This window comes from Bicyclus anynana, chromosome 8 (assembly GCF_947172395.1).
Source record: "Bicyclus anynana chromosome 8, ilBicAnyn1.1, whole genome shotgun sequence".
Lineage (NCBI taxonomy): Eukaryota > Metazoa > Arthropoda > Insecta > Lepidoptera > Nymphalidae > Bicyclus > Bicyclus anynana.
Genome location: NC_069090.1, coordinates 10,337,844 through 10,355,640, shown reverse-complemented (window position 1 = coordinate 10,355,640; position 17,797 = coordinate 10,337,844). Strand labels below are relative to the sequence as shown.

Below are 17,797 nucleotides of genomic sequence, written 5' to 3'. Positions count from 1 at the left end.
AACTGTTTTAAGTTTTAAAATAAATAAATAAACAACACAAATAATATTAACTCCAAAGTAAGCGTAGCTTGTCCAACAGAGCTGATTTAATAATAAAAATATACCTACTACACAAAAATAAAGGAAATATTGAATAAATACACCGGAAAACAAACATTCATCACACATATATTTTCTAGTTGTGGGAATCGTACCCACGGACGTAGATGCAGAAAGCAGGCTCACTATGCACTGCGCCATGCGGTCGGCAATTCTTTAAAATTAAGCCAGTGTTAATACTTAAATGGACAATTAACCGTACAGTTTTTTAGTTATTAATTATTATTTAATTATTTAATAAGTCATAGTCCATACAGTCCATACACCGTATTATAAACAAAAAGACGCAAATCTACAAGGAATGTGCTAGATGTGGAGATCGCAGATCGTGCACGCCAGGTTATTCGTGTTTATAAATGAACGTTGAATATTATTCGTCAGCAGTATTATCCTTACTCAGCTAGAGCGCGCAGTGTTCCACATTTTGAATTGAATTTTAAAATTAGAACGTAAATCGCGTCATAAAGTTATAGTATTTTAAATTACTGTGAAATCTAAAAGCCATAATGGCCTTCCTCCAAGGACCTTCCCCGAAGCAAGAAGAAATGATTAGACAAGAGCTGAACGAAATGCCCGGAGATGTGGAGAGAGGAATAAGAGACCTTCGCAGCATGTGCGCTGCCAACCCTTACCTGCCAAATCCGGAATCCTTAGGTACCTAATAAATATATTTATGAATAATATTTAAGTTTTAATTATATGAATTTCTGATTTATTATAATATTTAAAGGTAGATATGTATTATACTTTACTAGCAGACGCCGCACGGTTTCACCCACGTGGTTTCCGTTTCCATAGAAATACGGGAATAAAATACATATAATCTTTAGCACTCGGGGACAATGTAGCTTTCCACAGCTAAAAAATTACAGTTAAAAAATTTTTCAAATCGTTTCATTAGTTTCAGAGCCTTTTCAATACAAACAAAAAATCCCATAAGTAGAATCTAGAATCTTCTTGGACTATTTCGTATGTTAATAATAAAGTAAATATAAAAGATCTTTTATTTGGGAATAAGTAAAAGATCTTTTATATTGTATTTACATATTTCGTAATCAATATATCTGGTAATGTAAATCGTTATTACCTTTTAATGGGATTTCAATACTTGATAAATGTATGTAAGATATCTAGACAGGTTTAACATAATTTAAATAATTTAAAAATGGACACACAATATCTGTTTTATTTTTACATTTGAAATTCAAAGTGTCTGTGCAGGAAGACATTTTATTGAATTATTATATTCTAATCGCACTATTTTATCTAAACTCGTACATATTGTACAACTGTCTGACTATCTATCTGTTCGCGATAAATTAGAAAACTGCTTAAAGATTATCATGATATTTTCACTAATACATTGAGTGATTCATGGGGAAGGCAGGGGCAGGTATTTAAGTTGTCAAGTTTTTGTCACAGAAAATATATATACAAGTAGTTTTGTGTGAATTGTTTGTAATAAAATTATTAGAAGTGTCAGAAAATTAGGTTTTTAAATTAAGTCACTTCCGACGGACGTTCGTTTCTTTAGATCTTTTAACTTTTCAACGGATTTTACTGCAGTTTTCAGCAATAGATTGAGTGATTCAAAAGGAAGGTTTATATCTATAAAAAAAAAAAAAAAAAAAACATACATACAGCCGAACATAGAACCTCCTCCTTTTTGAAAGTCGGTTAAAAAGTACATACCTACATATAAAAAGTACAGAAAATGTAATACTTATCAGATATTTAAAAAGCGGAGGAACAGCGACTACGTTTCGTCCCGGTTGGCAGCGGTTGACGGGCGCAGGGTGTGCCGTAAAGATAATATTCCAGTAGTTTATACTATTCATAATTTAGTTATCAACAGACCACCCGTGCGAAGCCGGGGTAGGTCGCTAGTTTTGTATGAAAGTCTTCTTTGAAGCTAAAAGGGTATTAGCCCTCATTCTCACGAGAGTTTTCTTAACTGACGTTAAAAAAGCGTTCAAATATTATAATGTACAGTTAAAATGAAGGTTTATTTCCGACGCCCAAAATTGAAAATGCAACGCTGTTACACTGCTCGAAAAAGAGCGCCGTGCTTTAAAACTGCCTTTGAACGGCTTTTGACGGCCTCCGTGGCGCAGTGGTATGCGCGGTGGATTTACAAGACGCAGGTCCTGGGTTCGATCCCTGGCTGGGCCGATTGAGGTTTTCCAGGTCTGGCTGGGAGGCTTTGGCCGTGGCTAGTTACCACCCTACCGACAAAGACGTACCGCCAAGCGGTTTAGCGTCCGGTACGATGTCGCGTAGAAACCGAAAGGAGTGTGGATTTTATCTTACTCTTAACAAGTTAGCCCGCTTCCATCTTAGATTGCATCATCACCGACCATCAGGTGGGATTGTAGTCAGGGGTAACTTGTAGAGAATAAAAAATTAAAGTTAAAAAAAAATGCTGTGAACACACTTATTTGGGAATGCATTTCTTACCTATACTTGAACGCTTTTAAAAAACTCTCAGAGTGCGAATGAGGACTTACGCGGGCGAAGTCGCGACCGACTGCCAGTTACGTATACTAATAATTATACGATCCTAAATCAACAACAGGAATTTTTTTTGTGGTGTACCTACCTATATCTTATGTAATTACAGAGTTTGTCAAGAATCTATAACGACAACAATACGATTTTATGATTTAATGCAGCAAATAGGTAATATGCCTATTTAAGGCAAATAAGATAGGTAATCAATCATTTATACAGGTCACGTCTGCATTCCGGTCATGTGTAAAAATTTCGCAATCAGTAGGAAAATATTTAGGTAAAACACTGATCAAGTTTACGATATTGATGCACATTTTGATTTGTATTCAAACGAGTAGCACTTTCGTAAACAGCGGGCGACATGAGGTCGATGCTAAACCAGCTCACCGTAATTCATGTCTTGAATGGCCAAGGTCACTAACCTACACAAAAATAAAAATCCAAAGATATGTCAATACACAGATAGGTATAACTATAGTATGTTTTTTTTAAACGAAATATTTCATTTTATTTAGGAACAAAACAACAGCGAAGAATTTTTTTAAGAGATGCAGGACGTAAACGTGAAATAAATTTATCTAGGAATATAGTGGATTTAAGTAGAGTATATTTTTCAACTCTCAATAAAACAAGGTTGGTTAATGGTTTGAAAATATAATTAATAATTAATTTGTTAGTTATCAATGAGTTATATAAAATCAGAAATAAAACCTCAATGATTGAACGTAAAGTTCAATCAATGTATTTATACTAGATTTTATTTTTAACTTATTTACGTACGTGTACGTAATACGTGATACGTGTAGTTTAGGGCTTACTTTTATTTACGTAAGGAATCAAGAATACAGAAGTAGACTTTAACAGACTCCGAGGTTCTACTTGAGCTGTTCCCATTCCCGTAGGACACGGGGTTAAAATATAGCCTATGTTACTCGCTGATAATGTAGCTTTCAACTGGTCCAGTAGTTTCGGAGTCCAGTAGATCAGGTCTTATCTTATATCCTCTTTAAAAATTTATTTTTGTTATTTGTGTATTTTACGTTCTGTTAAAAAAATAATATTATTTTAATTATGATTGTGCAGACTTGTATAATTAATAATTATATTTAAATGACCTTCACTGATAGGTAGGCCGTGCAATTTGAATTCGTTCATAACTTAACGTTAAATTTTGTTTGACTTCACAAAAACGTTTTACCTTCATTTTTACTTTACCGAACGTTAAATAGCCAAATAGGCACCTCTGCCTCTATAATAGCCTCTAATATTTGTACAATGGCGAGCAAACAAATACTTTAATTGACATTAGGTTCTTCTACTCTGCATGACAAGATGCGTTTAATAAATCTTATTAGGTAGGTAACCTATTTGATTTAGACCATTCTAGCCATGTTTGATGGTAAACAATCTTACTTATATACGGAAAGTAGAGACGTAGAGTATTATATTATTTCGTACGTTCGGTATCAACCCATATTCGGCTCACTGCTGAACTCGAGTCTCCTTTCCAATAGTCCACCACGCTGGCCCAATGCGGATTGGTAGAATTCACACACGCAGAGAATTAAGAAAATTCTCTGGTATTCAGGTTTCCTCACGATGTTTTCCTTAACCGTTAAAGACACGTAACATTTAATTTCTTAAAATGCACGCAACTGAAAAGTTGGAGGTGCATGCCCCGCATCGGATTCGAACCCACACTATCTATCTTATCACTGCTCTTTAAATTATTTGGTTTATACTAAACGTATCTGTCCGTTGGTCCAGTCTTTAGTCTTTATGGTTTCGGATCTAGAAATCTTGGGCCCAAGAGCTGAGTTGGGTTTGGTTGCTTGGACCTTTTCATTTATCCAAATTAAGACACCGTTGCCTTCCCGGTCATTTTCAATAACATCTAAGTCCGCCTAACCGTATTGAAACAGAGTGGTGGGCATAAGCTACAAATCCCTTTTAAAAAATAAATAATAGATGATGATGAAGATGATTTGGTAACATTACGATTTTTTTTAAGAACGAACGGCTCTCTAAGCCGAGGTCTGAGTCTCAGAGGAGACGCTCTTAGGTAGTCGTTTCGCCCATCTCTTCTGATTTGGCCTTAGGCCATCAGCGATGCTTCTGCGCTCGTCTAAACACCCCACTGAGGTCCGATTAAGGAGCCTACGGCACATAAACGATCAGAAATAAAACTTTACTTATACTATGTACTTAATTAAAATGGAGGTAGGTATGAGTGTGAAGTTTGCATGCAAATATTGAGTTTCGTTTATTACATAGTAAACGACCTATAATTAAATATGTAGCTAATATTAATATCATTGGTTGGTGCATGTTACTTTTGTCACGGTCTAGTTTAAATGTTTTGCAATTTGTATCGCATGTCGCATGCATCGAGACAGGATATTAAAATAACAGGCCCTTGAGTTCGTTAAGTACTGTGTTTATTTCAACAAATCACGGTATGTTTTCTGTATATTACAATTACATAACACTTCTACGTACTAACTACTACCGAATAAATAGGTACTAAATTTAAAACAAAATTTAAATTTTCCAAAAAAATCAGACTCGTAGTTTTGGTTTTACACGAACTAATTTTTACTGCAGCGCCACCTGGTGGGTTGTCATCGTAACACCTATACATGATGATGCACCAATCAAACCTAAGCCTATCACTGAAAACCGCATCAAAATCGTATACTAGTTAGTGGTTTAATTTCTTGGGTATACAAAATAGAAACTCGTTTGTTTTTCTGATTGTGTAAATGCCGTTGGCTCCTTAACGGGACCGGCGTCGTCACCGAGGGTTTTGGGCGAGCGCTGAAGCGTCGCCTGACAGAGCCCGAAGGCAAAAGCAGAAAAACTCCTCTAAGACTTGGATCTCGGCTTACAGGGCTATTTTGAATAGGGTATTTTACCCTGAGTGTATCAGTTTGGGCGCTGCCAGGAATGTAAGTTAAAAACATTCGGGTGACGTCAGACATCGGGGATCTCGTCTTCGCCGGCGAAGACACGGTGAAAAACAATAATTTAATCTAACACCTTATTTAAAATCATAGCACATAACATTAACGAGGCCAGTGTAAATGATGTTTGATGATTTAAAACATGTTTGTTTTACATGGATCACCTTACACGTTTAGTGTTTTTACTACGTATGTAAACGACAAAGAAATTACGTAGACGTAGTGATACCTATTCGTATTTTACATTTAAACGACTTTTGCACTTGACTGTAATGCCAGGGCCGGGTCTAACGGCCAAGTAATAGACTAGCGAACTTTATAGAATTCTTGTATGCAGTCTTTGATTATATATAATCAAAGTATGCAGTATATTTAACAGTAAAAGCTTAGAAGTCTAAAACCCAACTAAGGGAACTAAATTATATAAAAAATTAAGACACAAGTTATGTGGTATTTCATTTGATTTTATTATATTCATGCAGGTATATTTAGTTTTATTGAACTCTTCTGGCATTTCACACAAGTACCTATCTTTAATTCAGTTAAAATTGCAGTGGCGTAGTGTGCCTTGGAGGGCTCTGTATCAAAATTAGTTGGGTGTTGGGTTCTGGTTACAGTTTCTGACACAGATGATACTTCATATCACCTGTACCGTATGTACAATACAATATCGTTGATATCACCGTATGTTTTAAACTGTTCATAATTTGAGGTGAGGTAACATTATGTCAGTCAATAATGGAATTAAACTAAAAATAGTATTGTCCTTACTATACAATACGAGGTCTAAATTCGGGGTGAACGACTAGTCAGTTCTGAAAAAGATAAACAACCGGTCAATTAGTCATAATATGCGAAGTAGGTTTGCATTGCATGGCCAACAAAGTTTTTTTAAAAAAAATGGCGCTATTTTCAGTAAAATTATATTAAATTTTGTGCAATGCAGTATGTCCACCAACTTCGCATCTTTGATATATGCACTGAAAATTTCTGTTATGAATATATAAAAGCTTATTATTTCATAGCCTTACCCAGGAGTAGAACCCTGGACCAACGAGTCAGGTATATATATTCAATAGCTCAAAGGGCCGAACTCATAACCTATCAACGACGTAGATGGATCGTCGCCGGCTGGACTATTTTCGTAAATTCGTACCCATTCCTAATACAAACTTTTCTAATTAGTTGGTGGGGAATGGAAATATCTATCTAAAATATTATATAAAGCAAAGTCGTGTTAGTTACACTATATATAACTCAAGACTGATTTGGCTGAAAATTGGTGAAGAGCTTAAAACCAGGAATCGGTCATAGGATACTTAGGGTAGAGATAGGTTATGGTAGTGGACGAAGTCGCGGGCGTCCATTAGTTGGAAATGCCAATGCCAAATATTCTTTATATCCACTTGACTCCTAAATGGACGACCGGTCGCCCATCGTATCCGTTACGTGACATGTAAAAAAATATAAAGTAAACTAAGGGCAATAGGCGAGCACAGTATCATGCTCCGCGCGATAGAGGAATATAAAGATTTTTTAAATGGCTTACAACGGTAGATTAAAACCGCATTTCCTGACTGTCGGCTTCTTCAACGCAGATGGGCTTTTCGATAAAATACTTTTTTTAATTTTTACAGACTCACGCTTGCTGCTGCTTTTTCTGCGAGGCTGCCGAATGGACTTCGAGCGGGCTAGGAAGAAGTTGGAAACGTTTTGCTACTCTCGGTCGCGATACAGAGACCTATTCGAACATCGCTCGCTCATAGAACCTCCTCTGAATGACGTGTGCAAATTTTTGTAAGTAGGTGTTACTCAAAGTGTATAGTAATATAAATGAATAGCTCAACCTATATAACCTTATAGCCTCAATAGCTCAACGGTTAGAGCGGTCGGACTCATCAGAGAGGGGTGGTGCTTCGATCCTCGTCCCGTTGGTCTATTGTCGTACCCACTCCTAATACAGTCTTTCCAGATTAGTTGGAGGGAAATGGAAATATTGATCATATTTAAAAGATATGACAAGTATTCTTTAATAAAAAAAAAAAAGAAAAATGAGGTTTACAAGAAAAAATAATTATTATGGTAACCAGAAAAATTAATTATTTTTTTGTCATAAAAATTTTAATCACAATTCAAAGCCAGAATGCTGCCTGCGTTATGGGCACACTACCAATAAAATAATGATAAGTATTTTTATGGAGACATAATCATATAAATTGACGGTCTCCGTGGCGCAGTGGTGTGCGCGGTAGATTTACAAGACGGAGGTCCTGGGTTCGATCCCCGGCTGGGCTGATTGAGGTTTTCTTAATTGGTCCAGGTCTGGCTGGTGGGAGGCTTCGGCTGTAGCTACCACCCTATCGGCAAAGACGTACCGCCAAGCGATTTAGCGTTCCGGTACGATGCGACCGATTCGAAAGGGGTGGGTGTCTTCCTACTCCTAACAAGTTAGCCCGCTACCATCTTAGACTACATCATCACTTACCATCAGGTGAGATTGTGGTCAAGGGCTAACTTGTAAAGTATAAAAAAAAATGAAAAAAAATATATCCAAAGTTAGCTACTGTTTTTGTTGTAATATGTTTCCGGTTTGATAAAAGACTTGTACTATATCAAACGATATATTACAGTAATTTAATTAATTTAAAGAAAAAAATGATCGACTCATCAAACATTTTTCGCATTACAAAAGAATAACACTACGTGCATAATGCGGCACTTAGCTGACTAAGCTAATTACATTTTCCTCAAGATGTGGGTCAAGGAATTTACTGACTTTCTTGCCATTAGTTTATTTTATTCACCTCTACGAGTATTGTATCGATTTCATGGGAATTTATCCCATGAAAACGATGAAAGTGATGAAACTGTTGTTTTCAAAATGCAAATGATATAATATTTCCCCCTAACGGATTACCAAATATGTTTAGGTATTATTCCAAAGTATTTTCGGAAATTTACTTGGACTTGACCACTAAGACCGACTACGTAAAAGAATTTGGAAAACTAGCTTTTTATGTAGATACTGTTAGGCACCTACTTTTTTATCGCCCCAACTCGATTTTTGATAATTTTATTCAAAGAACAGACAGCCGATATCTACTATCATAAAAGTACGTTTCACACTTCACACTAATATTATAAATCAGAAAGTTTGTGTGTAAGTGTGTATGCTTGTTCCTTCTTTGCGCTGCGGCTACGGAAGCGATTTGGCTGAAATTTGGAATGGAAATAGATTTTACTCTGGATTAACACATAGATTCATTATGTGTTAATCCAGAGTAAACCATCATTCCGGAAAAGTCCATGGTTCCCGCTGGATTTGTGAGAAACTGAAATCCACGCAGATGAAGTCGCGAGCGTCCGCTAGTAGATAGTTATAGTTAGTCTATTTTAGAAGAGTTAGCTCTGGTGACATCACAACCATGTTTACTTGTGTAAACTGACGTTTGAACGGTAAAACGCAATTAAATAATTAAGAGTGATTGAAAGGGAAGTGATACAGGGGGACTATCACTCGAATGCTGCTTCCCTGAAACCTCCTCCCCAGAGGACTACCTAATAATATCGATACCCATAAACCAAAAAGGCTTACTTTGGTACTTAGTAGCCAATTACAGACAGGTGAACATGTTCCTTCAGTTTAACGCCTGCCTATGGACTTTACTACAGAAGTAGGTACTATGTGTATGTGGTTTTATAGGTACGACTAAAGCCAAACCATAAAGCTTCCCAGGAGCGTAGCTACCGCCGTATCAGCCGTATTAATGATACAGGGCCCCTGGGCCGGCCGGGCTACGTCAGTTAGCCCTTAACTACAATCTCGAATGATGGTATGTGATAATGCAATCTAAGATGGAAGCGGGTTAACTTGTTAGAAGGAGGATGAAATCCACACCCCTTTCGGTTTCTACACGACGTCGTACCGGATCGCTAAATCGCTTGGCGGTACGTCTTTGTCGGTAGGGTGGTAACTAGCCACGGCCAAAGCCTCCCACCAGCCAGAGCTAGACCAATTAAGAAAACCTCAATCGGTCTAGCCGGGGATCGATCCAGGATATCCGTCTTGTAAGTCCACTGCGCATACCACTGCGCCATGGAGGTCGTCAAAACTTTGATACAGGACCCCTCCAAGGCAAGCTACGCCACTGCTTCTTCCTCAAGTAGAATACGGATACTTTATACGAGTATTATAAGATACGATTGTTCACGACAGAGACATAGTGCCCCTGCCGAAGGTGACGGACGAGGGCTTGCGCGTCACAATCTTCCGGATGCGCCCCAACTACCCGGAGAGCTCGTCTGACATCGCGGCGACAGCGCGCGCTATTCTGCTAATCAGCGACGCGCGGATGCACGACGAGACGCTCATCGCTGGAGACGCCTTTGTGTGGGAGGTGAGTCCCATCCACTCTAATCGCCGAACAATTTCAATGTAATAGGGGAGCCGAAGGTGACAACCCCGCACCGGTGAGCGTAGTGTTGGTCGACCCCCCACTAGGTGGACCGAAGACATCAAGCGTGCTGCAGGGAGCCGCTGGATGCAGGCGGCTCGAGACCGTTTTCATCATCGGCATCGGCTGATAACTCAGACCAATTATAGAAGGACCTGTATCGCACTCATAGTCACGAACAAAATTGTCTGTCATTTTCTGAGGAAAACGAGCTTAGACTTTGTATATATCTTATACTCAAGTAGAAGTTTTTGCCTGTTTTTTACACAATTAAATTACACAAAAAGGTATTTTTACGGAGTTCATTAACTGACAAACACGATTACAACTATTTAACATCGATTCTATAGAGACAGTTTTTATAATAAATTAGATCTTTGATCATATACTTTGACAGAAAAGTAACGTCTAGCGAGGCAGGTCCTTTATAATAATTGGTAGGATAATGAGGCTGATAATGATGATGATGATAATGAGCCGAAAGGGGATTATTGGATTTACTCGAGCGCAGGAGATGGACATAATAGAGTAGACCTTGCACGTTGTTGAGTACCTCCACCAAGTATGAGCCTATAATATGGTGGGTACATTCAAGGCCCACACTCAACGTCATCCACTTGGTTTCTGCGATACGATCTACTCCTAATTTATGGACTCGGAAGTGTGAAGATTCCACACAGTTATTTGTAATTAAATTCTTTAATTGGCGAGAGACGGAGCGATGTTTTATAATTGTATAGTTGCTACCTACCTAGTTATCTCACAACTTACGTTAAGTAAGAACTTGAACAAGCACAATGACTATGGGATATTGAACGGATGTGTGTGGATTTAATTAGTTAATGCATATTTTTATCTACTATCATTTTACATAATGGCATTTATACAATTCATTAATGCTCACATAGAGATACCTACGTTGCGGTAGCTGTTACATAATATACATAGCTTTCATGAAAAGCACTTTTTATGAAGTACCGTAGCGTTTATCCCAATTTCCATGTACGATTAAGATGCTCTGCAGTATTGTTTTAGAACGGTACCGGTCGGTCATTTATTAAATATTTTTTTAATAATAAATAAATATACAGAGCCATGATAGCCCAGTGGATATAACTCAGAGCCATAGCAGCCTTTCAGTTTATGTACCTACCTCAAACGGTGAAGGAAAAACATCGTAAAGAAACCTGCATTCCTGAGAATTTTCTTAATTCTCTACGTATGTGAAGTCTGAAGTCTGCCAATCCACATTGAGCCAGCGTGGAGGACTATTAGCCTAACCTCTCTCATTCTGGGAGATGTTATGTCTAGTGCCGGATTTAACAACATTCCCCTGTGGGGCCACCTATCTTACAAATGCAAGTAATATAAAAGAATGTTAATCATAACTTAAAACTTCAACTTTTATGTGATCGTATAGGCTCTGGTACCCCTGCTAGATGGGATGCCCTAACCAATTGCTTATAGGCTAATCCAGGACTGGTTATGTCCCGCAGTGCACCCACGTGCGCGCGTCGCTAGCTACGCGCGTCGCCATGGCGGCAGGCGCCGTGCGGCGCAGCATCCATCTCGCGCAGGCCGCATACCCCCAGCGCATGCGCCGCATACACGTGGTGGGCGCGCCCGCGCTCATCGCCTCCTCCATCAACCTCATGCGCTCCTGCGTCAACGAGAAGATCAGGAAACGGGTGAGTGAATCGGGCTTATTATCATTAACAGCCGATGGACGTCCACTGCTGTCCCGGTCCCGAGACGCCAGCATCCAGCGACTTCCTGCAACACTCTGGATGTACTCGATCCACCTAATGGTAGGTCCAGCAACACTGCGCTTTCCGGTGCCCCATAGCTCAGCGAGTCGCAAAGTTGAAGTGGCAATAGATAGTTTAAAGAGCCGATGGATGCTGGGGCCCCATGTGCTGGAATGGCTTATAGGTACTGAGATTTTATGGCAAGAAAATCTCAACATTTCACAGGCTAACCACAATTCGAACCCAGAGCCATAGGATTCGTAGCCACACAGCTTCACTTGATCATCGACAACTTGAAACTGAATAAAAATATAACCGCTTATGTTTTTATTCAGTTTCAAGTTAGCCCTTGACTGCATTCTCACATGATGATATGTGACGATAAAGTCTAAGATGGAACCAGGTTTACTTGGAAGAGGAACAAGTTTATTCTACACACACCTCTGACGGTTTCTACGCAACATTGTACCGGAATGCTAAATTGTGATAAATTGCACGCTTGGCGATACACGTCTTTGCCAGTAGTGTGATTACTATCCACGGCCTGATGCCTACCACCAGTAACTAGACCAGACCTGAGTCAATTTAGAAATTATTAAATGCTAAACTGAACCGTGCTAGGAACCGAACCCAGACCTCTTTCAACGTTTCTGAGACCAATTCTAGAACTCGAATCAAGAGCCTAATTATAATTCGTAGCCTAACTACTTGACCATTGAGGATAAATTCGGCTTAGATTGCGTAAATGTACAATTTCATATTGCTTTAAGTATTACTTGATAAGGCCTTAGGGCGTCTGCCTTGATAATGAACCCCGTAAACATTGACACAGAAATTAGCAATTCAAATTCAAATGAATGCGCTGCTGTTATGCAAAATTAAAATAACGACCTCGTGGCTGCTACCAAATAATAAGATATATGTTTCCCAAATCAGATTAATATAATATTTAATTATTTCCAGTATTACTTGCATTCGAAAACGGAAGAGCTATTGGATCACTTCCCGTCGAGAGTGCTGCCAGTGGAATGGGGCGGTGACGAAGAGTCCATAGACGTTCTCGCGAAGAAGTGGCGTCGTCGTGTTGAGGAGTTACGTGAATACCTGAGGAATCTGAACGAGTTGTGTGACGTCACGCCCGGTGACGTGTACCATGACGACATCTATGGCGCGGTCGGCTGCTTCAGAAAACTCGACATCGACTAGTGAGCGACGCAAGTTGGAACAATTTAAGGATATTAACGAATGCCACAAAGCTATCCATTTGCATCCACCATATCGTCCTTGGCTTTTTTTTTATAAACCCTTGAGCTCCTGTAATGCAGCTTGCAGAAACCGACCCAGCTAATGTGAAGCCTATAACATGTTTATATGGGTTTATATTCATTATTTTGCTAGTTTATGATAGATAAAAGCTAGTTTAAAATTTTACTTTAAGTTATGTGTAATTAGGTTAATTTGTTACGTGCAAGTTCGTGTACTTGGTTTGCCTTAAAATTTAATAAATTAATTAGAACTATTGGTAAGTCTTATTTAGTAGGCGTAGGAAACAGCTTTTCTTTTTTATTCATCACTGCCATTTGCTCCTGATACTAGTGTAAGTATTACATATGTAATATATTTTGATGAATTTAAATATAAAATAGATAGTGCGTACCTACTTGAAGAAGCATATAAGTAGCTACCAGGGACAGGACTACAGGGGCGAGGACTATCTTACGTGTGCGAGAAAAAATATTAAAAAGTAATTTACAATCTCAATTAACTTTTTAACACTATTAATTTCAAAAGTAATAAAAACAATCTCTTTTTTTCGGGTTAAACGTGCGCCCAAAAGTTGGAAATATCTTGCGTAATGTAATTCTCTGTCATGTTTATTTTAAGGGAGCATTTAGGTTTCTCTTGGAAGAAATCTTTATTCCCTTCATTTAGGCCACTCAAATAATTTTAATACAGGGCCCCTGCAAGGCAAGCTACGCCACTGCATATAAGCAACATTTCGTCGTAGAAATAAAACTCGACAACATTTTATATGGGGAACCCATTTTTTTTAAGCATTTTAGAGATAAACTCTTTAACTCTAATTTAAAATGCTGAAGAACTAGAATTTCCAGCGTTCAAAATCGCGTATACGCAATTCTTTCATAATAAATTGTGGATTTATGAAACTATTATGTTAAGAAACTTTTATTTACAGTTCAAATCGGTTCAGTAGTGTCAGTGCAAACAAACAAACAATCAAATATTTCCTCTTTATAATATTTGTATAGATAACACCACTAACACCTTCACACGAACCATTTAAGGTCACTTTTGTCTCCTTAATAACTCAAATTAACATGATTTTAATTATAACATCCGATAGCTGGCGTTACAAAGTCAAACATTATGATTGATTATGACCTTAAACTGAACAGAGCAAAGTGGTGGGTCTAGGCTCCATATCCATACCCGCCCGGCCCTGAAGAAGGTCATTATAAGCAGTCTGATTTCCTGGGTTCCGTAGTCCACAAGGAACCCTAATAGTTTTGCCATAACCGTCTGTCCGTCCGTCCGTCCGCGGTTTAGCGCATATTAGCGCTATAAAATCTTGAAAAATGTGTATGTAAAGTGGGGATGATTTTTTTTACTCGTTTAGGTATATCATCGTGTGAAGTATCGTTGGATAGGTCTTCAAAAGATAGGAGGGGTATTTTACTATATTTTTCGATTTAGGGATCCGTTTGTAAAATATTGAACTTTTATAAGAGCTAATTTTTGTTAGTTAGTGTCCCCACCATCTACCGGCTAGACGTTTGTTTATGAATACGTGAAAAAATTCACGAGAGCAGGTTATTTATTGAAATTACAAGGAAAAAACTATTACAACTTAGTAACAATTGCTATTTAAAGAGTCGTCCAACTTAAAAAACGTAATTGGAACTCGAAAATTGCATACTACTCGTAATTCCGCTGATAGTTAAAAAGATAAAGTTATCAGTAAGATAACTCAGAGACTCTTAAAATTAGATACTTTAGCTGAAATTTAGTATGGTTGTGAAATAATGTATAATATTTACGTCTATAAATTGATAAAAAAAAATCCCTACATGCAAAGTTATTGTCTATCCCATGGTGTGGGGTATCGTTATCATGTTTGTGTGCATTACATATGAGATTAAACTGCTCATTTAATCTACGGAACCCTGCACGGCTCGTGGCCTGACACGCACTAGGCCGGTTTTTTTCATTTTAAATGGATATAATACCATATTGTTTTTAAGAGATATCGATCTATATCCTAATCTAATCACGTTTTTTAGGTAAAATTATTTTGGTCAATGATCTTGATATTTTGTTTTTGGATTATTTTGTAGTTTCCTATGACACTTATTTAAGCGCAAGGTCCTCAGGCTGTAGCGAATCGCTGCTGAGTTATTATATCCTTATGTTGAGGTCGTTTTCAAACACAGACCGTAATGTAATAAAAATATAATGAGGGTCTACTAAACCGTTGTCTAACCGGTGGTGCTTGTTTGAACAATGAACAGTTATCTCGTAAAACAACTATTTCCTAAATGTGATCTATTTAAATCGATATTATGTATCACTTTACTTTACAAAGAAATAAAATTTTGACCGGTTTGTATAATTTACGTTTCATTAGTAAATGAAAACTATTAGTCGAAGACTCTGTGATTGCCAGACCTTCTTCGATTTTTAAAACCTGAAAGTTGGTCAGCTCCTACGTCTTAATCTTATCACAGGGATAGTTGGATGCAATTTTTATAACGTCTCTATATAAGCTGCGGTGCATTTGGGAGTTTAATTGCCCAAGTACAAATCATATCCTTTTTCGCGGAAATTCGTGTGATAGTGCTCAAGTAGGTAAGTATAAATCATATTAATGTTTCGCGGGAAATTCGTCTCATATCCTGTCAACAGCCGCCAGAGACTTACCTTCATGGCAACCCTTCGCTAGAGTGTTGCAGTTTGATCTATTAGTTTTTTGAATGGTTGCCACGCTATCTCCAATCTTTCTCTATTCTGACTTCTGAGCCTATATCTTGATCTATAATGTACCTATTACTAGTAGACACGACTCAATTCACCCACGTTCCTGGTAGGATTACGGGGGTAAAAAATAGACATAGCCTATCAAGATTTATGTAAGATTCACCTGGTGAAAAAGTTTTTCAAAGTAGTCCAGCAGTTTCATACTTTCACCTTTTGTAAAACAACGAAGATCTAGCAAGCAGAGCCTCTCAATCTATTAATAGGTTGTATATTCTAAGTGAGTAGGTAAAGTAACATATTCTACAAGTACATATATACTTTGTATGTATACTAATATAACAACACACTATAATAGAAACATAATAGTTACTGTTGTTGACAATAACCTACCTAGCCATTATGATAATAAAGTGGTCTATTATACAACTTAACATATTATAATAATATATGATGTAACTTAATCATCACGACGAATATTTATGGTATGTAGGTAGTTCTTAAACAAGGAAATGGAATGGTAATGCAGCTCTATTATCAGTCGATATATTATTTACTTCGGAGACATCTTTCTTTAAAACTTTTCAAATAGATAGGTATTTTAAGTAGGTACCTGATTATTTACAGAAGGCCCTTTATGGTTAATCTTATCTTTAATAGCAAGGGCAAATATCCTTTTTCTATATTATTATAGTAATAATAGAGCCGTGATAGTCCAGTGGATATGACCTCTGCCTCCGATTGCGGAAGGTGTTGATTCGAATCCGGTCCGCGGCATGCACCTCCAACTTTTCAGTGAAGTGCATTTTAAGAAGCTAAAATATATCACTGTCGCAAACGGTGAACGAAAAACATCGTGAGGAGACCTGCATACCTGAGTTTATGAAGTCTCTGAGTACCTATATTAAGTCACAGTCTTCCTATCAACATTGGGCCAATGTTTTCTGTGATTGTGCCAGCGTGGTGGATTATTTGACCTAACCCTTCTCAATCTGTGAGCCAAATATGGGTAAATTATGAAAATGATGAATATTATAAAGGAGCAAAGTAGGTGGTGTTGTAAAAGGTAATCTCTGGAGCTATTAAACCGATTTTTAATCGATCTTATCATTAGAAAGCCACTTTATTTGAGTGTCAGGTATATTTTATCCCAGTATTACGGTTACTACGTGGGTTAAAACGCGCGGCGTCCGCTAGTTTTTAATAAGAAAATTTTACCTACTTCGGTTATTGCTAGTAATATATATTATACCATGACCCATAAACCTTTTAGAAATACCTAGTTCTATAGATAGAATCCGCAGTTCGTTGTACCTCACGGGAACTTGAGTTTTATTAATTTAACACTATACTACTAGTCATTACGTCGGAAAACGGCTTAGAAATGCAAAATCGGGAGATATGAATTTTGGAAATGACGAGCCTAGAAAAATTTAACTTCAAATTGTCGACCAAGATTTCCTACGTGCATTTTCCGGCATCTTGAAAAATGGCTGAATTCCGTTTTTTTGATAATCTCGGTTCACCGTTGAGATGAGAAAATTTTATTTCAATACTTTATTTTTGCTCTTTGTATGCTCTACAATTAAGCTCCTTTTAATTTTTCATTTCATCGTTATTAGGTATTGAGATCATCACCCTATCCTGCCCCTACCCTGCCCCTACCCTGCCACTACCCTGCCCCTACCCTGCCTTACAAATTAATCATCTTTTGCACGACGAAAACTTTTTCAAAATACAAAAATGAAACATCGATTCTGTAGAAACAGTCTACGCGTTAGATTGTTGAATTTATAGGTACTTTGACAGAGGGGTAACTTCTTAGTAGCGAGCCCCGATTTAATTCGTCCAAGTTATTTTTGCTGTAGCACATGTAGCGCACCGTCTGAGATAAGTAGCATTAAAAAAATTAAAGAATGACAGAGAAAAAACTGTCTATGTTTCGCTGGTGGTGTAGTCTGTGGAAACTGTCTGTGGTTTTCATGTCAAATTGTGACGTCAAACATAAAATGTCAATTTCATCGCCAAA

The 17,797-nt window shown here is 37.7% G+C and overlaps 1 protein-coding gene across 1 annotated transcript; it reads left to right on the top strand.

Moving 5' to 3' along the window:
* Window positions 1–466: 466 nt before the first annotated feature.
* LOC112049998 (alpha-tocopherol transfer protein-like) lies at window positions 467–13,139 on the top strand. Its single transcript, XM_024088108.2, has 5 exons — window positions 467–753; window positions 7,211–7,370; window positions 9,790–9,970; window positions 11,524–11,715; window positions 12,739–13,139. The coding sequence occupies exons 1-5, from the start codon at window positions 606–608 to the stop codon at window positions 12,979–12,981; spliced, it is 924 nt and encodes a 307-aa protein (XP_023943876.1). The 5' UTR covers window positions 467–605; the 3' UTR covers window positions 12,982–13,139.
* Window positions 13,140–17,797: the final 4,658 nt, after the last annotated feature.

Bases quoted from the DNA above. Each gene is read 5' to 3' on its own strand.
- LOC112049998 (XM_024088108.2), top strand. From the start codon at position 606: ATGGCCTTCCTCCAAGGACCTTCCCCGAAGCAAGAAGAAATGATTAGA. The intron at 754-7,210 runs GTACCTAATAAA...TAATTTTTACAG, and splicing joins GCCAAATCCGGAATCCTTAG to ACTCACGCTTGCTGCTGCTT. The intron at 7,371-9,789 runs GTAAGTAGGTGT...TGTTCACGACAG, and splicing joins AATGACGTGTGCAAATTTTT to AGACATAGTGCCCCTGCCGA.